This window comes from Polypterus senegalus, chromosome 10 (genome assembly GCF_016835505.1).
Source record: "Polypterus senegalus isolate Bchr_013 chromosome 10, ASM1683550v1, whole genome shotgun sequence".
In the NCBI taxonomy this organism is placed as follows: domain Eukaryota; kingdom Metazoa; phylum Chordata; class Cladistia; order Polypteriformes; family Polypteridae; genus Polypterus; species Polypterus senegalus.
Window position 1 is genome coordinate 92,177,146 of NC_053163.1, and position 26,854 is coordinate 92,203,999.

The 26,854-nt window shown below is 41.4% G+C and overlaps 1 protein-coding gene across 3 annotated transcripts in view; it reads right to left on the reverse strand.

Annotated features, from left to right (window-relative positions):
- The window catches only part of fhl1a (four and a half LIM domains 1a), a 54,276-nt gene that overhangs the window by 3,754 nt on the left and 23,668 nt on the right, over positions 1 to 26,854 (reverse strand). For 2 of the 3 annotated variants that reach the window (XM_039766197.1, XM_039766198.1), the window contains exons 2-4: positions 2,752 to 2,933; positions 1,321 to 1,495; positions 451 to 620 (exon numbers count right to left, since the gene is read on the reverse strand). In XM_039766197.1, the coding sequence (XP_039622131.1) occupies positions 451 to 620; positions 1,321 to 1,495; positions 2,752 to 2,907 (501 nt within the window). In that variant the 5' untranslated portion in view covers positions 2,908 to 2,933. Of the gene's footprint in view, positions 1 to 450; positions 621 to 1,320; positions 1,496 to 2,751; positions 2,934 to 11,415; positions 11,523 to 26,854 lie in introns of those variants that run through there. The other variant, XM_039766196.1, reaches the window with a different exon arrangement.

A 26,854-nucleotide genomic window follows, 5' to 3' on the forward strand; every position in this document is an offset into this window, starting at 1 on the left:
CAAGAGACGACCGCATTCCTCCTCAGTTTGTCCGCCATAATCTAAAGCCTTATTAAACCCTCCGTTGTTAGTAATCAAGTTACCATCTCGCCTACTTTATTTTTTTGTATCTGCCCTGGAGTGCAAAATCTTCCATTTTTGAACTGCAAACTGCTTATATTAAGTTTTAATTATTTTGTTCAAACAAATGAGGATGAACTGAATTAGCTGACAGCGTCTGATATTACCAGAGTGAGTTTCAACCTCACACACCTTTAAAACTTGATGAGTTGGTTTAGGAAATGGAATACTGGCTTCATATCTAAGTTTGATATTCATTCCTAAAAGGTCTGATGTTAAAAAATAATATTGTGATATAGTTAACTACATTATTTTAATTAGTGTGGCAGATTAATTATTGATTTTCTTTACATGAATTCATACAGTTGGCTACTCCAGAGTTGTACCGACCTGCTTGCAGTGGACACAGTGCTTTGCAAACTTCTTCTCATGGCAACCAGCGCAGTAGATATCATCGCCCTTAGTCAAAAAGCTCTCAGACCCAATTGGCTTCTTACACTGGTAGCAAGTGAAACACTCCTCATGCCAAGCATTGCCTTTGTATTCCACGTTCTGGGTACCTGCAAAGAATTGCACAAGCATCCATTGATAGATCCTCTAATTAATGCAGGAGCTCGAGGACTACCACTGCACAACCTGGGGGACGGTGAGCGAACAACCATAAATCTGCTCACAGTTTATGGGCTCATTTTCCTTTTAATCACTAAGAGGAGGAATATAGCTCCTTCACATGGATTTACGTCTCCGATACAAGGACTTTGTCATGTATGGATTTTGAAGAACATTGTAATGATCCAACCTCAACATTTTGGCTTCTCTGTGCAGAATCTTCATAAATATCTTCACAAAATCTTACAATGTCATATGTTTAGTAGTTTCCAAGTGATCACCGCCACAGACACAAAACACAATACCATGTTTGGTCAGTGCCGCACGCTCACTGTGCCACATGTTACATAAATATGCCAATGGCCAAGTTACTATGAGCTCATTTGTCAAGTCCCCCTTGGCATCTGCCTCAGGATTCATACTTTTGGCCATAAGGCTGTAAGTTCTTCATACACACTGCTTCTGTACAGGTGACCCAGAGGAAGACATCTAAATGGCATGCGGCCATAGCTGACGTTCTGTTGTACAAGTGATGTCTTTACAACAGTACTTGCCATTACAAAAACATTGTGTGCCCTTTATACATTACGGGCTTCCTGATTTCTTTACAATTTTTGATCTTTCTGAAAGCAGTCAGTTGTGTTGGCCTACCTGGCAAGATGGGCTTGTAGCAACCATGGCATCGGCTTGAGTCTACTCGGGAACTGCACTTGCTGCACAGAATCTTGTCATCTTTTGCTGCAAACTGCTCATTAGCCAGGGGCTTGTAGCATTTGGAGCAGCGAAAGCAATCCTCGTGCCAGTAGCGGTTTTTATAATGCAGTTCCTGCAAAGAGACACAACCAACGATACTTTTCTTTATGCACAACACATTTCATAAAATAAACTATTTTGTAAATAATCTGAATTTCAGTAGATTGTTTAAAAGTTAGCAAAATAAACCGAAACAAAACTAACAAAAAACATCTAAACCCCGTAGCATTACGCAACTTCTAATTCGAGGGAATGTCAAACCTGACAAATGCTGTTGCTGATCTTGTCACGTGAGGATGTCAGATTACGCGAAGGCCCTGTCACGTTACACAACTTCTGCAGCTACAGATTTCATTGACATCACCGTAGTGAGTCCAAGGCAGCCATGATGCTCCTGTGACCACCGCCTGTGTAGTCTGACATACTGTACCTGCAGCTCAGTCCAGCCAGCTTGCGGCTCACCCTGACAGATTTGTCTTAGGTTTGTAGGGGCAGCCTCTGTTTGTGCAAGAGATGAGACCCACTGAGTGCTCAGATGAAAGTACAACACATCTAATGCGCAATGGAGATGTGTGATTGTGTTGGACCTCGCAAACAGATGATGACTGACATGAGAGGATGGAAACAATACTGTGGAACTGTGAAATGGAAAGTCATCATAAAGTCGCCCTATTTGTCACCAAGAGACAAGATCAGCAACTGTGGTTGTCAAGTTTGACATGCTCTCCAGCTAGATGTCATGTAATGTGTTAGTGGCTTTAGGGGACTCTCTGATGAACTTTCCAGAACAGTTGCACTTTCCAAAGTATCACAAGCAGTGTGTTGTGTGACAAAGTATGGCGAGTTCAACCACAATATTGGCCCTTTTTTTACTTTTTTTCCATTCAGTTGTGTTCCTTGTCCATCGTACATGCATTACATGTATTGTACTTCTCTCTGAGCGTTTATTGGGTTTCAACTCTCACACACACAACAGTGGCAGACAGCTGGATTGAGTCGCTGGGTATGGCAGACTGCATGTTTATGTGAATTAAAAAGTAATGTGGCCGAGCTTTAAACAAGGCCCAGCTACTGATGTGCCCCGACAGTTCTGTCCATGTCGTCTAAATACACAGAAACAGAGACCAGTGATTGTCGTCTCATTTTAATTAGTTTCACATACTGTACATCGTAACAAAATAAAAAATGTAAAGGTTAGCATTATTGATTAGAAAAAAAACAAACAACAACAGAAGGCTACAATTGCTAGTGTCACAGATACTAGTTATGTGATTGATCACCCAATAGGTATTAATACATTACGGTGCCCTGCATCCTGTAGGCTGGTACCTTGGCATCTGAGCCGATGGGTCGTCTGCATTCAGCACACGTATTAGCGCAGAATTTGTCAAAGCAGCGCAGGCAGCAGTGCTTCTCATCCTTTTTGATGTATTTCTTCCCGTAGAGAGAGTCACGACAGTAGTGGCAGTCAAATCGGTCAGTCATGGTGCTAATGGTGTAGTGGCGGGGTCCTGGAAAAAGAGAAGCAAACAAGGTGAATATAATGATCTTCATGCACACCATAAGGAGAGCATCACTCGTAAAATAAAAGTGTGGGCGCGTCTGATGAGATTTTATTGACTGACGAAAAGAACCCACGGTTTTATTTTACGAGTGATATATGACAGACATATTTTTAACTTTTTAGTACACTTTTTAACTTTAACATTAGCATGGTTTTTACACAGTATTTTTATATATATATTATTTTCAACTTTTTAGTCTTGGGTTTGTTTTAGTATAATTTTGTAATCAATACTTTAACACTTCCTTTAATATTTCTATCCCTTACTAGCGCCACCTATTGGTGAAATCTTCAATTATTCTTCATATGAAAGTTTCATTTCTGTATTAACATGGGTTAATTGATCAATTAGTGAAACTGATTATTGATTCATGTATTGTCATCAGAAGTGAGTAAAATTTCCAGTCATTTGGACAGTAGGAAGTGGGTTAAATATCGATTACGAGATGTGTGGCAGACAACAAAGAGGTGAAGTTAAAAGAAGCGAGGTAGTAATAATAATGAAAAGACTTTTCAGGGTCCTTCAGTTCGGTCGTATGGCTGACATGTGATCTCCCCAAATTCCCGCTAGGAGCAGAGGCGTATTGGGTAAAAGGCCCACTGTGGCCACTCTATTAATGGGGCATTTTAAAGAGACTGCTTGTTTTGAAAATGGATCTGGATCTTGTCTTGGGAGGGACTGCACTGCACTGCACTTTACACGGCTGCTCCCTGCCACACCTCAGTGAAATGAAAGTTGAGAAGTGACACGGGACAAGTGCTCAGCGGCAGACGACATAACGGAGGACAAGATGGTAAATGACGCAGCACTCAAATTAGTCTTACTAATCTATGGTTAAGACTGGGCAGGATAAGCTATTGTTTTTGACATATGGATGTACTGTGATATCTTTTTGGACAAGCTTCTATCTCATCTAGAAATAAAAAAGGGATAAATGGAAGCTGAGTTATCCAAGATCACAGGCAACACCAAAAGGAGTGCCATTAAAAAAAAATTCAGGTCAATAAGAATATAAATGAAGTAAACTGACTAAATGTCTTTGGAAAAAAATGCGCTCGCTCATCTATGCACAGATCTGCAGAACGTAAAAGCAAAGTGTGGGAATTTGGCTTATTTTAAAAATGTAATTAGAAAAACAATCAATCACCCCTCTTCCTTGGCATCTTTTTTTTTTATTACATTTCTTTCAGACCCCCCATTCACCACTACAGGGAGCAGGCAGCAGCCATATCATCCACCTGAAGTTAAGCGTGTTCAGGACTGGCCAGTACTTGAATGGGAGACCATCTAAGAAAACCATGAGCTGCTGCTGCTGGAAGAGGAGTTGGTGAGGCCAGACGAGGGCTTTTACCCTGGGGTCTGAATGGGGATCCCAATGCCCCAGTGCAGCGACGGGCACACTGTGCTGCAAATATGGTGCCATCCTTTAGATGAGATGTTAAACTGAGGCCCCAAGTCTCTGTGTTCATTAAAGATCCCTGGACATCTTTCGAAAAGATTAGGGCTTATCCGGAGGGCCTGGCTAAATTGCCCATCATGGCCTTGTCCATTCCGGCCCCACTAACTGGCTGGCTATCTCTCTGATCATTTCACCACCTAATAGCTAATGTGTGGTGAGCACACTGGCACAATAATGGCTGCACCATCTGGGTGGGTGCTACATATTGGTGGTTGTTAAAGTGGCTCCCCACTCACTGAAGTGCTTTAAATTGTGAGAACAGTCCTACATAAACGTAATTAATTATTATTACTACTAGCCGGTGTAAGAATAGGAACGGAAAACAGTGAGAAAGGAATTGAGAAATCAAGAAGAAAGAAATACTTCTTGAAAGACGCAGTTGTGAACAGGTGTTTTGACAGATAACGAGTCGAAAGTTCTAACCCTAGAAAAAGCCGCGTACAACTGACCGTGGCCGAAGACTCGTTGTTGTAGAGTAACGCAAATCGTTGTTGATAGTCGTGGAGAAGGCGAGTCTGAGTGGGAATTGTGTGCGTTTAAATTTAAAAGGGAGATTCTGGGAATGAAGATTGGATAGCGACCAGTTTGCACTCAATAATATTTGTATGTATTCAGGTAACGATGAGTTGCAAAGACCTTTTGATGGCATAATATTTCGGAGGAGCATAACTATGGCTCCCACCTTCAGAGGAAGGCTATGGGGAGGCATGCCAGTTGGTGTGAGGGTGTGTAAAAACTCCTGTGAATCGAGAAATGCCATGTGGGCTGCGTGTGGGGGGACCGGGTTTGAAGAGGAAGCAGGACGAACCAGAAGAGAAATATAGATAAGAGATATTATTATTTAAACATCCTCTAGAGCAACATGTACATATATTTGAACCCATCAAAGTTCAAGGCAACCCTGCCACATGTTTTTTTTGTCCTTTTGAATTCCATAGACGTTGTTACAAACAACAAGTGCGTAACTTCCCCAAAATCACAATCTTCTGTGGCTGTGAAAAAACTTCAGACTAATTTCAGACAAAACACAAAAACTGCCAGCAGGTGGCACTAGCAGATAATACCAGAGGGCATTGCTTTAGAAAAGTCATTTTAAAGAAGCGATTTCATAACAATGTAAGTGAATCCATTGATCGCAAACAGTGGCGCTGACACCATACAAGCTGAGTGAGGTTATACGTACGTAATCTACCAAACCCGCGACTGGTAAGACCACCCCGTATGTATTGTGTGCACCTCTGGCTGATCATAGCAGCAGCAGCAGCAGCAGAACAATAACAAGTCCACAGAAGAACAGCTACGCTAATTCCAGGACTGCAGGATAAGGGTTATGAGAAAAGAGGGAAGGAGGTGGACATTTGCAGATGAATTAAATGAAGACTAAGAGGGTCCATGAATGAAGTTTTTAAATTCTAAAAGGAATTAAGATGGTGATTCCTTGGGTGTTACTTTAAAATGGCTTCTTCAACAATAACACAAACAGAAAACCACAGACACACGTTATAACTTCCAAAGGATAGACAGAGAGTAGGACATTAGGGACCGTCAAAATTCAACTTGACGTTATTTTGGAGAAATTGGGTGAATAGAATTGGTGAGGTTTTTTAGGCTAAATGGCTTCTAGTTGTCAAAATTGTTCTAATGTTGATTCTTTGATTAGCTACCTAATGCTACACGAGGACAACAGACATAGGCTAACAGCAGCTGAAGATTCAAAAGTTATACACTAGAGGTAAACCACTCTACATAAAAGTCAGGAGGTGTGAGGTGAATGCTGTGTAAAAACGGACCTGCTACTGCAGCATGTTTGTCTAATAGAAGACCACGACATGATTATTGTAGGATTATGTCTGGTGAACTATGACCTTACCTACACGCTGAACTGAAGTGGACGGATGCAAAGAAGATCTATGCCAAAAACAAAAGTGGACACAGACTCCCTTTCCAAGTTTGTTGTCTATTTGAAAGCTGTTAGTTTGCATTCAATCACAAAATGCTAAATCCACCCACATAATCATTTACAGATGCCTAGAAAACGGTTTAACACTAAAGAATTTTAATAACACATTCCAGAAGAAAATTACAAGTTTCTCATATTTTAGGAATACGGCTCAACTCGCCTCTGGAACCAGTTCAGAGAACAAGAAGAAACTGACTGCACACATCTGAGGGAGGAACAGGAGAGGCACCCTCCCTTATAGCCTATCACCCAAGCTGGCACGAATGCAAACCCAGCCTTGTAAAAGTCACGCTGAGGCAAACTGAACAAAAAATGAGAACTTCCTAATCCGACCTCACAAACGGCTTTTGTTAGATAAAGAGAGAACAGCAGACTGAAACTAAAGGTGGGCACACTGCGCATGCTGTAAACCACGGCAAGAGAAAGTACGGTTACTTCTACGCCAATAAATCCACAAACAGGAAGAACTTTCCATTGTCCTTGACGTTTGTTAGTTTGGAGTCACCCCTTAGGCCTGTGCCGATACTCCATTTTTGATTTACAGTGGTGTCGTGTCTGGCATAACTAAGGTCCTGATGTTGTCACTTTTCTGTGTTAAATAGACAGCACAGCTATAATAAAGATGGATTTATGAGTGGCATACTATAATTAACACATAAACTACCCCTAGGCGTCTCTGTCTTGACTTGGGTCTCTCCTACACAATATTTCTATATACTGGATGTACAATTATAACAAAGTATTACTGTTTAATCATTACTGTATACTTTTTTAAATTTTCAGACTGTTTTACTACCCAGATTCAGCCAAATCAAGCTAAGTCTGTGCATCAGTGAGACGCTGCTTAATTACCAGGCTCAGGGCCATTCTTAGGTTTTTGGGGGCCCTAGGCATGGAGCGTAAGTAGGGGGCCCTGAGGATAAAACTGAATTGTGAAGTTGCAAAATGGACCTCAGACGAGAGATGTATGTCCCACTACCCATCCATCCATCCATCCATCCATTTTCTAACCCGCCGAATCCGAATACAGGGTCACGGGGGTCTGCCGGAGCCAATCCCAGCCAACACAGGGCACAAGGCAGGAACCAATCCTGGGCAGGGTGCCAACCCACCGCAGTGTCCCACTACCCCTTTTCCTTTTTCGACGGCAAAGATAGCCTCCATGTATAATTATAGCAGAGCAGATGGAGGGATGGAGCAAACCACCCACTGTCGAGTCGCTTTGTGGAATGGTTTTTATCTTCCCAGCTTCCGCTATTTTCAGCGTGATCGATTTGTTGCGTAGACGCTTGGAGGCAGGCGAGGTGGATGATCAGCGCCCTCCCACTGGGCCCCACCCACCACTCCGTCACCTCGATTCTGCCTGCCGTCGTCATCGTCACTGTTTCCTCTTTGCTCGCGCGTAGCCATATTGATAATTCTGCCACCAGAGAAAATTTGTACTTCTGAACTATATGGACCTGTAAGTTGTAGGCTATTTGGTTAAAAAAAGCACCCGGTGGGGCCCCCTTGCCAGTGGGGGCCCTAAGTGGTCACCTAGTTTGCCTAAGAACGGTCCTGCCAGGCTAGGGCTCCTCCAATCAAAGCGCCACAGTAGACCATTAGGTAGCCGAACCGAAGAGCTCATACACATTCAGTTTCTATGTACATTTGAAGGGCTATGTAATCTACCTAAATGACAGAAGGTTTAAAAGTTACCAAAATATTGAAATTGTAGCTTATTAATGTCTCATAATATTTAAGGACCAAGTATCCTAGAGCATCACATCTTCCAGAAATTGGTGTCATTTGTCCTTATTCTTCTGCCTCCTTTCATTGCTATTTCCATGTGCATTTTTGAAGTAAAAGAATTTAAGCTTTACAATTGCTGCAAACAAGGCGAATGGTAGACTTCAACATACCTTCTGACTTTATGGCTAAAATGTAATGACAACTATATTACGCAAATGAACCCAATTTTGCATACTGCCCAACAGACTTGGCAGTTGTGTGCTGGTGGACATGTCCAGAATTGTTGATCAAACATCTGTGAGTCGGTGCCTCACTGTAAGAAGGCCTGAGTTTGCTTCTCGGGTCCTCCCTGCGTGGAGTTTGCATGTTCTCCCCGTGTCTGTGTGGGTTTCCTCCCACAGTCCAAAGACATGCAGGTTAGGTGCATTGGCGATCCTACATTGTCCCTAGTGTGTGCTTGGTGTGTGTGTGTGTGTGTCCTGCGGTGGGCTGGCGTCCTGCCCGGGGTTTGTTCCTGCCTTGCGCCCTGTGTTGGCTCCAGCAGACCCCCGTGACCCTGCGTTATGATATAGCAAGTTGGACAATGACTGACTGACTGACTGGTTTGGGCAGATTTCAGGTAACTATAGGCCAGGTAAATTGTTAGAAGGAATTATTAAGGAGAAGGTTGAATAAAACATGGCAAGAACAGGAGTTTTACCAAACAGACAACATGGGTTTAGCGGGTTGGACAATGACTGACTGACTGACTGACAACAGTGAGTAGAAAAGCAATGCAAATCACAGAGAAGGTGAAAGAGTTTCAAAAGCTAGAAATGAATTAAAGTGCAGTATTGTGTAGATAATGTACAAATGTATGAATTTATGACAGAAGTACTTTGAAGGAGTGGCCCCAGCAGTATACTCAAAGATTGAATATTTGTTTGGATTGTGAATTGCAATGAGAAAGAACTGGCGCTGCTTACTCTGTTCGGCAGGTTAATCCTCACACAACATGAACTTAGAAGGGTGCTGAACATCACCTTCCTGCAAACGACCTGCGCTGTATTAGCACAAGCCCATCAACTACATTTCGGTAATATTCTTGTTCACATTCATACTATAAAATGATGACTAACAGATATTCTGTACAAATGAAGCCTAGATAGGCTATTAAAAAGAAAGGGATGGTGATGAACCCTGGATTTTATAAACATGATACATCAAACTATAGCACAGTAATTCAACTATACGATAAAACTAATAGTTGGTGCTTTTTTATTTGGCAAAGCTGCATTAAACATTTAGTGTTTTTGTTTAAGGAACACGTATCTTCTGCATGCCACCTGGCTGATCCTTTTTACTTGACAGCCCTCCGTTGGTCACTTGCTGCTGTGTGCCAGTCTAGTGTGCAGTCCTTCATCCACAGCTCCAAGATGTCAGATCATTCTCTGATCACTTACATTTACATATAATTTAGAGTTAAACATTAACCATTACACTTTCTGACCAGTCACTTGTACATCGGCTTTGGGAAAACATCACTTCTTTCTTCCCAAGTATAAGAGCCCATCTATATTCTGTGGTTCAGTGGCCCTTCTGTATGGCTTATAGTTGTCCATGAGTCTACTGTTGCTTGTACTGACTCCCAGAACAGAAATAATAAGAAAATTTAAATTAAAGAGCGAAAGGGTATCATATACAGTATGCTACTGTAGTACTACAATGCTACTTAACAAATTCAAACTTAGTGTGGAAATTAAAAATAAATACATTACATCTATTACATCTATTTAAACTAGTGCCTTTCTTTCTTCATCAGTTACTGAGAACTGTACCTCAAATCTGTACTCTCTACTTAACACGCCTGACCACAAAGGTATTTTTAAAGATCAGGCACGCTTTCAAAACTGCTCCCCTTAGCAACAGTGCATATTTTGTGAATGATTTAATTCCTAAAACCCAAATGCAAGTGGGTGAGCAATAGGATTCTCTTGTAATTATGGTATCATGTAGCCTAAATCTGGATACAGAGAACAGCCAAGATTTGTCTGTGAAGAGGGCCCACCTGTCTTCATGTTCAAAGAAGGTGAAGGCCATAAGTCAGGGATTTAAAAGCTATGTTGATACCACATTTTTCCACAACAGAGAAGTCCCACAGGATCCAGATGCCACATACAGTAGTGCCATACCCTCATTGATCACTGTCGACAGTTTAGCAAATCAAGTCACTCTAGGGACTGAAGCTGATATGGACAGTGCCCGTTGCTTGTCAGCCTGTCCTTCACAGTTGGAGCCTGCATAGTTTCATGCAGATGATTTTGGCTGCATGTGCTATAATCATTCTTTGTTATTTATCAAAATATAACCTTTGAAGAATGTATGACTCTAAAAAGAATTCAACAGCTGAACTTGCCTACTATGGCCTTTTCTAACAGGCTTCCATTTAACCCAAGGTGTATAGTGTTCAGCATAAAAAGTGAAAACGTACAATTATGGAAATTCATTATGAAACACAAATGAATAAAGCAGAAGGAATCTGGGGAGGAAGGAAGATTGCTGGAATGTTTCATTCTATCATGCAGAACTCTGTATCCTCAATAATGGTCTATTCTGCACTGGTATGAAAAAACAAAAGTATATGGCAACCCATTTTAGTATGAGAACCTTACTAGGGCCAAGTGGAGTGACAGCGCTACCCCATGAACAGTATATTAACCTTCCTACATTCAGCAACAAATAAGAAAAAGCCACCAAAGGGAAAATAGTTACGTCGATAGTAAATACATACATGAGGTCAGAGAAATAGAATTAACAGCTTAAAGTGCTTAAGACAGAAATGGTGGAAAATATGTTACAGACAGTTCATTAATATATACGGAGAAAAGTTGCTGAAGAACACGCCACCTTGTTTGTTGGGAAGCACAGCGCAATGCTCAAGTGACTGTTAAAAGAGCATTACTTAAGTAAAAATAAGCAACATGACAAAGGTTTTAAGACATTGCTGTATTTGTTAATGAGCCATCGCATTGATTATACATTCCAAAAGCTTCTACTGAATCCATGTCTATACCGCCATTATTCTCTTTCCCCAGATGTGTACAAGACAGCTACCATTTACTTAATTTTAAATCCACAGAAAAGAATGCTTATAACCAAAAAGTCTAAGCCTAGAAACTACAGAAAATGTATATTTCAGCACAAAAAAACTAATCTGCTGATATCTTCTCCAGAATTCCAATAAACATTAAGTGCAAAGTACTGTACAGAGCCTGCATGAGCAAATATCCATTCTTTACCTGAATGCCTCTGGTAAGCCATTGCTGCAGGATGGGTGTTGCTGCTGACGATAACAAACCCGTATGTCTGCTGTTAGCGGCTGGTCAGTCTAGTGGCCGGGCTTAACGGTAGGTGTATTAATAACCCTCACAAGCCACCCCTCCCCAGAATCAAACCTCAAATTCACCAGTAAACAATTCAGACCATTTTAGGACATTGAGCAAAAGAATAGGCAGGCAAAGTCAGAGAGGGAGGGAAAGAGCAGGAGTAAGGCAAGGAGGTCCGGCAAATACCTCTGGACTCAGTTCAGAAAGGAAAGACAGAGAAAGATGCAATCACAGAAAGTTTTATTTAATGTGTGTGTGTTTGTGTGTGTGTGACAGAGAGCATCTATGTTTTACACTGCCAATGAAATGTGCGCATGTGGTACACAATTATATGTATGTATGTATGTATGTATGTATGTTATTACGTAAGAAGATGTACATGCACTTCTCTTGTAGAAGAGACGGTGTGGGTAAGTGTGTGTGAGTCATTCAAGATGTTAAGGGCAGCTGTTTTTGAGACTGCAGCCAAGTTTTAACAGCCAAGAATTAAACATTGACTAAAACTTCAGAAACATGACATTTATCAATTTGGCATGCTTATCATCTATTCCAAATTAAATTTTAAATATTTATACTGGAAGTCCACCTACACAGCTTACGAAAAAAATAAACTCTTATGCCCCACTAAGGAATTTAATAGTGTGCACTACATTTGATGATGACTTATCTATCTATCTATCTATGCTAAATGTATAGACTCATTCACATTAATACAAAGTAATCCTAAAACCATTACACCCATTAAGGATAAAATTAACAAAAATATTTACAACAAATACAGAAAAATCCATATTTGAATCTTTACTTGCCAAAGGGCCCCTTAATAATGTTTCTCAAAAACTAAAACAAAAATGTACATATGAGAAACATCCATCCATCCATTTTCTAACCCGCTGAATCGAACATCCATCTGTCAATTTCCTAACCCACCTTTCCCATCTCAGAAGCACTGGCCATAAGGCAAAACCCAGTCATGACTGGGGTGCCAATCCACTACAGGACACACTCACACACAGACACGCTGGCATAGCTGGTGAGCAAGTGTTGACTTAGGCCATTGAGAAATGTTTCTGCAGTAATGAAAGCTCAGTTGGGAGATTTTTCTTGGTTATAATTTAGTTATCTCTTGTGACTGACTGAATGAACAACATACTTTTGTGATGTTAGAGGTAAATTACAGAAATCATTAATTCACTAAAAAAACAATAAGAAGATCTAATACAAATGATGCTGCACTTTCAATTCTATATATTTTCTATATATTCTATTACACATTCAGTGTACATCAATTGGAATGCCATGTGGGTGCAGAAAGGTGCACCTAAATCCCAGACGGTAGACCGCTCTTCTTTTGAGGTCCATCCTTCACTAAAACATTACAAAACTACATCCTCCAACTTTCTCTCTACGTTGTTGTTGGCTGACAGTGTATGTCTCATAGCTGCATAGTGCTTCATTGGGGTTGGTAACACTTGCTTTTCAAACCCAACAGTCCAGACGCTTTGGGATCCAACACAGAGTATAGTGCTAGCTATTAATTAAGATAGCAGAACTTATGCCTCATGAAGTTATAGACGAGGATATTTTTATTTGGATGTAGAAATACAATTGAGTATCTGTTATAAGCGATGTAATCCCAAATGAATTTAAAGCTAACAGGAAAAACCTTTCTCCTTTCGATGACCATCTATTCCCTGTTAGCTTATGTTTTTCACACTAGTAAACAAAACATTCTGTCAACCACTTACAAAAGACCATTTTTAAACCTTAGATTGCTAGCTACATGTAACTCTAATCACTGGATACCCAAATGGGAAGACATGGGTCACTTGAGGAAATAATAATCTTGAAGGCCTGAAGGCTTTGAACTGAGTAAGTCCTACCTGGAATTAGTTTTCTATATGTATATATAGCACATATACAAACTGCTCATAAAATGAAAGGAACACTTTGAAAACACATCAGATCTCAATGGGGAAAAAAATCCTCCTGGATATCTATACTGATATGGATTGGGTAATGTGCTGGGAATGAAAGGATGCCATATCATTTGATGGAAATGAAAATTATCAACCTACAGAGGGCTGAATTCAAAGACACCCCGAAAATCAAAGTGAAAAAATGATGCGGCAGGCTAGTCCGTTTTGCCGAAATTTCATTGCAGCAACTCCAAATCGTACTCAGTACTTTGTATGACCCCACATGCTTGTCTCCATGCCTGACAACGTCAGGACATACTCCTAATAAGATGACGGATGGTGTCCTGGGGGATCTCCTCGCAGATCTGGACAGTCTAAGGTGCAAAATGACGGCGTCAGATGGACCGAAACATAATGTCCCAGAGGTGTTCTATTGGACAGGTCAGGAGAATGTGGGGGCCAGTCAATGGTATCAATTCCTCCATCCTCCAGGAACCGCCAAACTGATCATGCTGAACGATGTCACAGACAACATAACATTCTCCACGGCTTCTCCAAACCCTCCACGTCTGTCACATGTGCTCAGGGTGAACCTGCTCTCATTTGTGAAAAGCACAGGATGCCAGTGGTGGAACTGCCAATTCTGGTATTCTTTGGCAAATGCCAATTGAGCTACACGGTGCCAGGCAGTGAGCACAGGGCCTACTAGAGGACGTCAGGCCCTCAAGCCACCCCCATGAAGTCTGTTTCTGATTGTTTGGTTAGAGATATTCACACCAGTGGCCTGCTGGAGGTCATTTTGTAGGGCTCTGGCAGCACTCATCCTGTTCCTCCTTGCCCAAAGGAGCAGATACCAGTCCAGCTGATGGGTTAAGGACCTTCTATGGCCCTCTCCAGCTCTCCTAGAGTAACTGCTTGTCTCCTAGAATCTCCTCCATGCCCTTGAGACTGTGCAGGGAAACACAGCAAACCTTCTGGCAATGACACGTATTGATGTGCCATCCTGGAGAAGTTGGACTACCTGTGCAACATCTGTAGGGTCCAGGTATCACCTCATGCTACCAGTAGTGACACTGACTGTAGCCAAATGCAAAACTAGTGAAGAAACAGTCAGAAAAGATGAGGAGGGAAAAATGTCAGTGGCCTCCACCTGTTAAACCATTCCTGTTTTGGGGGTCATCTCATTGTTGCCCTTCTAGTGCATCAAAGCAGTTGAAGCTGATTAACATCCCCCTCTGCTACTTAACTGACCAGCTTAACAGCCCAGAAGTTTCATTGACTTGATGCTATACTCTGATTAATAAGTGTTACTTTAATTTTTGAGCAGTATATATATATTTTATTAATTTTATTTCAAGAAAATAACATAGTATACAACTAATCAAGATGAAATCAGCATAACTTATACAACAAATAACTTCATACTCAATCTATAAAAAAGACCAAAAGAAAAAAACAACTAAGAAAAAGCAAAACCTAACAAAACAAGAATTCAACTCCCGTCTGACAGAAACAGAAAAGGAGATAAGCCAATAGCATAGAAAATAAAAATCATCTTTTCCTGTCTATATGAATGCTTATTCTGAATTGTTTTATTTTATTTAAATGTCTGTCCCATTCAGAGAGACGTTGTATGCAGCAGTGGCTGTCCTGTCTTTGTTAATCCAGCTATGAGCAACAGCTGCTGTGTTTCAAAATACCCTCACAGCTCCCAAATCCTGTATTTTTTTGATATTTAACCTCTGTTGCTCAAAAATGCAACTACTGTTGTGGATTTAGCAGGGCCTATTCCAAAACACTATTTTTATATTGTACTTTTCTGTGTAACTGGGTTGTGACACTCTGGAGTTAACTTCGGGAGTCAAGAACATCTGCCTAAATGTGATATATGTAAAAATTTGCTGTAGTAACTCTAGATTTAACTGCACCCATAAACCCCTGGGATCACCTTAGACTTCACTTTGGTGACCACGAAGCTGCTTATCCTGCTATAAGGAGCAGCAGGATTCCACCAGTCCCTGATATATTACCTCCACTGCCTTCAGTCATCGTGAAGAAGGTCTTTGGCTTCCTGTCCATCTCTCATAAAGTCTTGCTCATTTTGGTGTCTTTTTATGTTTCTCCACCATTGTACTCTTCACAGGGTTTACTGTTTAGACCTAGCAGACCTACCTATTCATACTGATACTCTTCAGGCACCCACTCTTTGGTGACTAATATGGGTACATGTTCAATCCTAATCAGGTCCGTACTTATCCCTTTGCCAACTAGGAAACTATTTACAGATACTCAGTCAGCATAGCTATACTGCGAGTTACAGTATAAAACATGTCTTTTACTCCTTCATGCAATGCTTCTCTCTTCTTCTAATGTTGCCAGGTGCTGCAGATTAGAGGAGTCTTCCCTTTCATGTGTACTTCTGCTGATCTGTCTATTGGGCACATATTTCAGATGATCACTTTCATACATGTTACTTATAAGTGTCAACAGGACACGGAGTGAGAATATCAGCAATAGCATTTCGAAGTCAGATTATTTTTCTTCTTATGTAGCAAGATAAGCTTCCATTGAAATTTATTTACTACTGTGAAGGATAGCCGGGTCCCATGCCCAGCAGGGACGCCCCAGCTGCTTATGTTCCGGGGGAGCCGCCATGGGCAGTCCAATACCTCCCCCGGGATGCTTGGTGGCAGCCTCCCTGGCTAACGGTGATTCCCCAACCGCCCGCAGGGCTCCATGGGAGATGGAGTCCTCCACAGCTTGGTTGGGGCCCGGGGTGGCCTCTAGGGGGGGCTGTCTGCTTCCCACAGCCCGGCTGGACGAGTCTTCAGCCCCACAGGGAAGTGCAATTAGGACCAGGTGGTTAATCGGGTGGGCTATAAAAGGGCCCAGCCACCACCACTCGACGAGCCAGAGTTGGGAGGAAGGAGACGAAGCTTGTCTGGGAGGAGTGGTGGAGCGAGGTGGAGAATTGTTTGTGTTTGGTGCTTTTGGGACTGTGTTGGGGCTGTGTGGCACGGGGAAGACGTGTCCCACAGCCGAAGAAAACTAATAAAGTCTTTGTGCTGTTTACACGTGCCTCCGTGTCCATCTGTGTCGGGTCAGGCGCCTATATAGCGCCTTTGTTACACTAAACTCTTTGGTTAACTCTGCTAAAGACATATTACCGGTAGTTAAACTGAGAGCTGTAAAATATATGTGTTTTTAAAGCTTTCAATATGCTGAGAAAAAATTTGTAATATATTAATTTGTTATTGAGGGGAAAAAATGAAAAAGTAAAATAACCTGGAAGTATACTGCTGCAAATAGTCCATTACGTTGTACCTAAGGGTTTTACAAGTTATTAAGTATTAATTAATTCAATATCTATCATTCACAGCATGTGCAGAGCACACAGGAATATATTGCATATTTATACACTTAGCAATTCCTTGTTACCAATAAATAGCAAATAAGGACCAAAGCGTTTGAGACCACTGTTTTGTACTCACCACATGTCAAAATATTTACAGTAAACATAACAAAAGGAAATAAAGAATGCAGCAAATAATGAAATGCTGTTGAAGAAAATACAAATGAAACACCATGGTACAGATATCAAGGAGGAAATGTATTTTTAGTAGATGTAATATAATAGGACAACTTACAGCCAATGCTATTGTTGTGTAAAGGTCCTGTGTATTTATTGCTTATAATCTCAGAGCCAGTTTAAAATGTCTGGAGCTGTTTTGCATTTTTTATATTCCAGTCTGACAAACTCTGTGCATTCCTTGGCAAGGGCCTCACACTGCTAATATTGTTGGAAGAATTTACTGCACTAGAGAGAATACTGTATGTTTTGTAATTAGCTTTACTCTCCACTGGGGTATTTTTCAACTTAAACATAACAAATGTAAAAAAAAAAAAAAAGAAATGTACAAATGGGAAGTATTGTGTAATCATTCAAGCCTGTCTAATATTATCAATATGTGCTAAGCATACAAAATGTGACATTAGAATTGTCAGTTAGTATTCCACTGCTTTATTTAATCTCTTTAAAAAGCTGTTTAGGAAATATGAGACAATTTGAAGCACCCAGAAATCAAAACAACACAGATTACTTGACAGAAACATGAAATGTGTTATTTAGGAATTTACATACAAGGAGCAGTAGAGTGCCTTTTCACAAGCTGTGCTATTTGAAGCAATATATCTATCTTCCTCTTTATTTCCAATGAAATTAATTTGTAAACTCTAAATGGTTTTCATTACTCCCCGGTCTTCTCCTGCTCCATTAGTCATTAACATGACATGAATCAACAGTTAAGTAAAAGCAAATCAAGTTACGGGAACACATGCCACTTTGTTATAAAGCAGACTACTTTTTAAATAAACACCAAATGTCCCTGTAAGAAAAGCGATATTGTATAATTAACATCAATAAAGTGAAAGTAGCAGTCAATACTTCATTAGTACCAATAAATTTCTAGCTTTATATTTTACAGACCCTCGACAGACTCAGTTTGTGCCATCCCTGCTGCAGTCCCAGGTAGAGAAAAAGCTGTAACAAGTACAGGTGCCGGTCATAAAATTAGAATATCATGACAAAGTTGATTTATTTCAGTAATTTCATTCAAAAAGTGAAACTTGTATATTATATTTATTCATTACACACAGACTGATGTATTTCAAATGTTTATTTCTTTTCATTTTGATGATTATAACTGACAACTAATGAAAGTCCCAAATTCAGTATCTCGGAAAATTAGAATATTGTGAAAAGGTTCAATATTGAAGACACCTGGTGCCACACTCTAATCAGCTAATTAACTCAAAACACCTGCAAAAGCCTTTAAATGGTCTCTCAGTCTAGTTCTGTAGGCTACACAATCAGGGGGAAGACTGCTGACTTGACAGTTGTCCAAAAGATGACCATTGACACCTTGCACAAGGAGGGCAAGACACAAAAGGTCATTGCTAAAGAGGCTGGCTGTTCACAGAGCTCTGTGTCCAAGCACATTAATAGAGAGGCGAAGGGAAGGACAAGATGTGGTAGAAAAAAGTGTACAAGCAATAGGGATAACCGCACCCTGGAGAGGATTGTGAAACAAAACCAATTCAAAACTGGGGGGGAGATTCACAAAGAGTGGACTGCAGCTGGAGTCAGTGCTTCAAGAACCACCACGCACAGACGTATGCAAGACATGGCTTTCAGCTGTTGCTTTCCTTGTGTCAAGCCACTCTTGAACAAGAGACAGCGTCAGAAGCGTCTTGCCTGGGCTAAAGACGAAAAGGACTGGACTGCTGCCGAGTGGTCCAAAGTTATGTTCTCTGATGAAAGTAAATTTTGCATTTCCTTTGGAAATCAAGGTCCCAGAGTCTGGAGGAAGAGAGGAGAGGCACAGAATCCATGTTGCTTGAGGTCCAGTGTAAAGTTTCCACAGTCAGTGATGGTTTGGGGTGCCATGTCATCTGCTGGTTTTGGTCCATTGTGTTTTCTGAGGTCCAAGGTCAACGCAGCCGTCTACCAGGAAGTTTTAGAGCACTTCATGCTTCCTGTTGCTGACAAACTTTATGGAGATGCAGATTTCATTTTCCAACAGGACCTGGCACCTGCACAGAGTGCCAGAACTACCAGTACCTGGTTTAAGGACCATGGTATTCCTGTTCTTGATTGGCCAGCAAACTCGCCTGACCTTAACCCCATAGAAAATCTATGGGGTATTGTGAAGAGCTGACGAGCTGAAGGCCACTATCGGAGCAAAATGGTCTCTCATAACACCTGAGCAGTGCCACAGACTGATCGACTCCATGCCACGCCGCATTGCTGCAGTAATCCAGGCCAAAGGAGCCCCAACTAAATATTGAGTGCTGTACATGCTCATACTTTTCGTGTTCATACCTTTCAGTTGGCCAACATTTCTAAAAATCCTTTTTTTGCATTGGTCTTAATTTATATTCTAATTTTCTGAGATACTGAATTTGGGACTTTCATTAGCTGTCAGTTATAATCATCAAAATTAAAAAGAAATAAACATTTGAAATACATCAGTCTGTGTGTAATGAATGAATCTAATATACAAGTTTCACTTTTTGAATTGAATTACTGAAATAAATCAACTTTGTCATGATTTCTAATTTTATGACCAGCACCTATACTACAAGAACCTTATCTCAATTACAATATAAAAATATTTCATTAACAAACATGGAAATAGGTAACTAGAACCAAAAAATAAGAGTATATCTGTAGGTTACAATGCACCATGCAAAGACGTAGCACATAAGCATGCTAATACAGAGACCAGCCAGTCAAATGTTGCTTCAGTAAGATACACAAGTTCCTAGCTTACTTTTTGCAAATGTTTCTGGCACAGCTCAGCTCACTGTGGAGCATTCCCTGCATTCCCATGTTTCAACACAAAAAAAATTCTCAATTTCCAAACAAATAATGTACACCAGCATAAATCATGCAGAAAACAACATTATCAAACCTGCCTAATCCAATTTAGTGTCAGGGAGAAAAAGTGTGTTCCAGCAACACTAGGCACCAGAAAATAATAAGGCCCACTCACTCAAGGAGAAAATTACGAGTCACCAATAACACTAACATGCATGTCTCTGAGTTGAAAACCAGAATACCTGGAGAAAAACACACACCGCCACAGGGAGAATGTGCAAACAACACACAAACAGCAACTCGGTACAGGGCTAACCACTTAACATTGCTTCAACGTGTCAATGTTCATGACACAATTAAAGTTAAAATGTACTGTCTGGTCAAAACCTATTTAATAAAAACAATTAATTGCTCACAACTAACATAACTTAACATTCACATGCATAAGAACACCTTTGCAAGGAGTTTGCATGACTGGGTCATTGTAATTTAATGCCAACAAATTCCAAAATCTAAAAATGCCTCCAAATTAAACATTTTTTCCTATTTAAAAACAACAGCAGGAAAATAAATCTGTTTTTTTAAATAAATACCTTTAGCAAAATAAACATGGCAAATGTGACAACATGGTATGCTAATAAGTGACTGCTGACCTTAAGTTGTCCACTGTAACTTTGATTTTATCAAACTGGCTCTCAGTCTAAACAGTTTAAGTGCCACTGACGTAAATAAATTGTTTTTTCTGTTTACTGAATAATTACATTGACTGTGTTTTTTTTGTAATAGAAAAAAAAAAGAAAACTGAATCTATATACTCCTTAATTTTCTTCTGTTATTAATAAACCCAAAAAAAAAACCATCGTTTTCACTATTTTGTGAATTTAAGGAACTGCGCTGGTATCCCGATGATTGCCAGTTCGAATCCCCATCACTGCCAAAACAGATCCTACTCTGCTGGGCCCTTGAGCAAGACCCTTAACCTGTAATTGCTCCATGGGCGCTGTACAATGGCTGACCCTGCACTCTGACCCCAAGGGGTATGTGAAAACTAACAAATTCCTAATACAAGGAATCATATAAGGTGAAATAAAGAATAAAAAAAAAAACTAATGGTTCAGATAAACAACGGGAAGACAACAAATATGTTTTCCCTCTCAGCCTACCTACATAGGATACCTAAGATACTGTAACTCCCTGTCTTCTGTCCCTGGCTAGTGGAATGGCTGATCCACCTCCACCACAGTACAGTAGTACAAAAAACACTAAGGTATTTCTTGCTCTCTCTGTCATCTTCTAAACATCTCCCTAGATACTCTGGCCTTATTCCCACCCTATAGGGATGCAAACTCATCTCCCAAATCGAAGCACACTGCAACTAATTATACCCACGGTTACCATTAGTAACCCCTTTAAATCTTGAGGCCATCCTTCTAGAGCTCTCCCTTTTGACCCAAGCTAGGTTCTGCAAATCTGAGCTCCAGCTTATCCACAATCTCCAGAAACATACAGTATGTCATACAACCCCCTGGCTGGAACCCACTTAAATTCCTGGCATAGATGCATACACTGTTGCTGCTGCTGGAGCTTATTTTCTTCATGAAGTCAGAACCATGCATGGTCCTGTCCTTGTCAAGTAACTGTTACTTTGAATACCAGTCTTCACCTGGCACTCATCTAAACACAGTCATTAAAATGTATGTGTAGTACTAGGGTGTTGTACCGTTTTAGCCATTATGAATGTAGTGAGAAGCCAAGCAAAATGACATCTTTTATTGGCTAACTAAAAAGATTACAATATGCAAGCTTTCGAGGCAACTCAGACCCCTTCTTCAGGTAAGATTTGTGCAAAATGTACCCTTAACAGGTTTTCAGCTATGCCCAGGTTTTCTTTCTGAACTAATTTTGGCAGCCTGGATCCAATGTACTAATTTCTTTCATAATTTTAAACACTTCATTTATGTCACCTTTTAATCTCCTTTTGCCTAAACATAAAAGGTTCAACTCCATTAATCAGCCTAGTCGCTCTTCTCATTTTTATAGCCCAGAGACCAAAAGTGCACACAGTACTCCAGGTTAGGCCTCAGCAGTGCATTATAAAGCTTGAGCATAACCTCCTTTGACTTGTACTCCACATGATGATGAGTAACCTAACATTCTGGTAGTGTTCTTAACACTGTCTTTAAGTTGATAGTCACAAGTCCTTCAGCAGTACTTCAAGTTTCAGACCTCCCATTGTCTATTCAAACCTAACATTTTTACTTCCTATGTGTAATAACTTACATTTGCTCCCATTAAATTTCATCTGTCAGAAATCTGCCCAAGCCTGTATACTATTCAAAACCCTCTATAATGAGTCAACAAATTCTACATTATATGTCAATCCACCTAGTTCGATATCGTCTATATATTTTAACTAGCTTGTTTATATTCCTATCCAGTTCATTTATATACTGGATATTATTAAAAATAGCAGTGGCCCCAGCACTGACCCCTGAGGGATAGCACTCTTAGTATCACCCAATTCTGATAAGGTTCCTCATACAATAATCCTCTGTGCAGTGTGTTTTAGCCAATTCTGCACACATCTAAACACTACACCCTGATCTCCCACTTCTTTGAGTTTGATTTCCAACCTCTTATGTGGGACCATGTCAAATGCTTTCTTAAAATAAAATTAAGCAATATTATATGCACCACTTTGATCTTATCCTATTGCTGCTTCCTCATACAATTCCAGCGTATTCCCTCGTCTAAACCCATGTTGTCTGTTTGGTAAAACTCCTGTTCTTGCCATGTTTTGTTCAACCTTCTCCTTAATAATTCCTTCTAACAATTTACCTGGCCTATAGTTACCTGAAATCTGCCCAAACCAGTCAGTCAGTCAGTCATTGTCCAACTCGCTATATCATAACACAGGGTCACGGGGGTCTGCTGGAGCCAACACAGGGGAAAAAGGCAGGAACAAATCCAGGGCAGGGCGCCAGCCAACCACAGGACACACACACCCCAAGCACACACTAGGGACAATTTAGGATCGCCAGTGCCCCTAACCAGCATGTCTTTGGACTGTGGGAGGAAACCGGAGCACCCGGAGGAGAACAGGGACTGCAAGGCAGCAGCGCTACCACTGCGCCACCGTGCTGCCCCTGCCCAACCCAACTATTTTAAAATAATACCTATAATAATAATACTTGCTATTTACTCGTCTTTAGGAATTTCCCCATTGTGTAGTGACTTTCAGAAAATACGTATCAAGGGTTTATATATACAGTCACTAACCATTTTAGGCATTTCAGGATAAATGCTATCTGGTCCTGGTGATTTGTTAGATTTTAGCCTATTTAATCTGAGCAGTACTTCTTATTAACAATTTTGAAATAACCAAGTAGCTCCGCAGTATTCCTTGTTATTGCTGGAAGGTTATCCACTTCTTTACATGTGATAACATCAGAAAAAAGGCAAGCTTAGAATATCTGACATTTCACTTTCTATATACATTAATCCCCTATTACTTCCCCTGATACATTTCACCTCCTCCTGGGCTATTCTTTTACCACCAAAATACTGGCAGAATTTCAACCTTTGCTTTATCTGCAATATTTCTAACATCCTTCTTAATGGTTGCTCTCATGTTCTCATATGCCCTATTATTTTCATCTTCTTATTTATCCATTACAGAGTTTTTTTTTAGGATGTACCCCAGTGATGGAGAGAAAAAGCTGACACTGTGCTCTGAACTCCAAAGGTCAAGCAAAAAGACAATTTCCCCTCAGGGATTAATACAGTTTAATAACACCAAAATACCTATCCTAGCCTTATATGTAACACATTTTTAATCCTGTCCCAATTCTACTCAGCTGTCTCCACATCTAGAAGCTTATCCCTGTTTATTCCTTTTAGACTCTGCCATATCCATTCAAAATTTGCCCTACTAAATTTGACAGTTTTAGCCTTGGCATCTGTGCTGTGTTAAAACTCTGTAAATTGTATTCTATTATGGTAACTAGACCCTAGTGGTTCAATCACCCCTATACCTTGAATTCTATTCTGGTTATTATGAAATACTAACTCTGGACAGGTTTCCCTTCATATTGATGCTTTAACATAAAAAGTCACTGAGCTTTTGCTCTTGTACTCCACTATTTGCAATATTTGGGTTGTTAATGTCCCCCATGACTATAATATCCCCCTTAAACCTGCTTTTTTAATATTATTAAAAAGATGCACATTGAAATTAATGTCACATATAATAACACACATTCCAAAACACTACCCATAATACTTTCTAGTTGAATCCAGACATTCTCACTAAAATATGGATTGTTTTCCAACTGAAGATGATATGCATTTAAATTACGTTTTACATAAATGGCAACTATTCTTTTCTTTTTTGTCTGTCCTTCCTAAAAATTGATTAGCTATGTTATATGTATCTCAATCTTTGTTAATTGGCCAGGTTTCTGTTATTTCTATAATATCACAATTATGCTCAGTTACATATAACTCCAATTTTTTTCTCTTTAATACTTTTAGCATTTAAGCAAGCAATCTTTAATGTGTTGCTTATTTCACTTTTGCACTTCAGCTTTGGGCAAGAAATGAAATTGTTTTGCATATTTATCATTCCCCTACTGTTTGTACCTTCATGTCCAGTTCTAAACCTGGCTTGTCCTAAACTCCCTCCCTGCCGTTCCCTATTTTAAACAATCCTAAACTAACCTACGCATTCACCTAACTAACTACTACAGTTATTTAACACCTGTTGACCCCTATAATACTCTTCCCCCTTGACTGTCTGCTGTGGGTCTTTCTTTTAAGTTATTAACTTCCCATGGGCTCACCACCTGTAGGAGGGGCCAAGGAGGTTGGGTGCAGTGTGAGTTGGGTAGTGGCTGAAGGCGGAGACCTTGGCGGTCCAATCCTCGGCTACAGAAGCTGGCTCTTGGGACGTGGAATGTCACTTCTCTTAAGGTTAAGGAGCCTGAGCTAGTGCGCGGGTTCGAGAGGTTCCGGCTAGATATAGTCGGGCTTACTTTGACACACAGCGTGGACTCTGGAACCAGTCTCCTTGAGAGTGGCTGGACCCCCTACCACTCTGGAGTTGCCCCCGGTGAGAGGCGCCAAGCAGGTGTGGGCATACTTATTGCCCCCCCAACTTGAGGCCTGTTCATTGGGGTTCACCCCAGTAGACGAGAGGGTAGCCTCCCTCCGCCTTCAGGTGGGGGTACGGGTCCTAACTGTTGTTTGTGCGTATGCGCCGAACAGCGGTCTGGAGTACCCACCCTTTTTGGAGTCCCTAAAGGGGGTGCTAGAGGGCACACCTTTTGTGGACTTCCTCGTTCTGCTGGGAGACTTCAATGCTCATGTAGGCAATGACAGTGAGACCTGGAAGGTCGTGATTGGGAGGAATGGCCCCCCCGATCTGAACCCGAGCAGTGTTTTGTTATTTGACTTCTGTGCTCATCACGGATTGTCCATAACGAACACTATGTTCAAGCATAGGGGTGTCCATATGTGCACCTGGCACCAGGACACCCTAGGCCTCAGTTCAATGATTGACTTTGTGGTCATCAACTGATCACCACCTGGTGGTGAGTTGGCTTAAATGGTGGGGGAAGATGCCGGTCAGGGTCTGCTGGGAACGTCTGGCAGAGTCCCCTGTCAGAAGTAGCGTCAACTCCCACCTCCAGCAAAACTTTGATCACGTCCTGAGGGAGGTGGGGGACATTGAGTCCGAATGGGCCATGTTCCATGCCTCTATTGTTGAGGTGGCTGACCGGAGCTGTGGCCATAAGGTGGTTGGTGTCTGTCATAGCGGCAATCCCCGAACCTGTTGGTGGACACCGGCGGTGAGGGATGCCGTCAAGCTGAAAAAGGAGTCCTACATGACCCTTTTGTCCTGTGGGACTCTGGAGGCAGCTAAGAGGTACTGGCAGGCCAAGTGCAATGCGGCTTCGGTGGTTACTGAGGCAAAAACTCGGCCATGGGAGGAGTTTGGCGGAGGCCATGGAGAACGACTTCCGGACAGCTTCGAGGAGATTCTGGTCCACCATCCGGCATCTCAGGAGGGGAAAGCGGTGCAGTGTCAACATTGTGTATGGTGAGGATGGTGCGCTGCTGACCTCGACTCGAGACGTTGTTGGTCGGTAGGGGGAGTACTTTGAAGACCTCCTCAATCCCACTAACATGCCTTCCAATGAGGAAGCTGAGCCTGGGAACCCGGGGGTGGGCTCTTCAGTCTCTGGGACTGAGGTCGCCGAGGTGGTCAAAAAACTCCTTGGTGGCAGGGCCCTGGGGATGCATGGGATACGCCCGGAGTTCCTCAAGGCTCTGGATGTTGTAGGACTGTCTTGGTTGACACGCCTCTGCAACATCATATGGACATCAGGAACAGTACCTCTGGATTGGAAGACAGGGGTGGTGGTCCCCCTCTTTAAGAAAGGGAACCAGAAGGTGTGTTCCAACTACAGAGGGATCACACTCCTCAGCCTCCCCGGAAAAGTCTATTCGGGGTTCCTGGAGAGGATGATCCGTCAGATAGTCGAACCTCAGATTCAGAAGGAACAGTGTGGTTTTCATCCTAGTCATGGAACAGTGGACCACCTCTACACCCTTGGCAGGGTCCTGGAGGGTGCATGGAAGTTTGCCCAACCAGTCTACATGTGTTTTGTTGACTTGTAAAAGGCATTCGACCATATCCCTTGGGAAATCCTGTGGGGGGTGCTCAGAGAGTATGGGGTACCGGAACCCCTGATAAAGGCTGTTCGGTCCCTGTACAACCGATGTCAGAGCTTGGTCCACATTGCCGGCAGTAACTCGAGCCCGTTTCCGGTGAGAGTTGGACTCTGCCAGGGCTGCCCTTTGTCACCAATTCTGTTCATAACTTAGACAGAATTTTTAGGCGCAGCCAGGGCGTTGAGGGGATCCAGTTTGGTGGGCTCAGGATTGAGTCACTGCTTTTTGCAGATGATGTTGTCCTGTTTGCTTCATCAGGCTGTGATCTTCAGCTCTCTCTGGATCGGTTTGCAGCCGAGTGTGAAGCAGCTGGGATGGG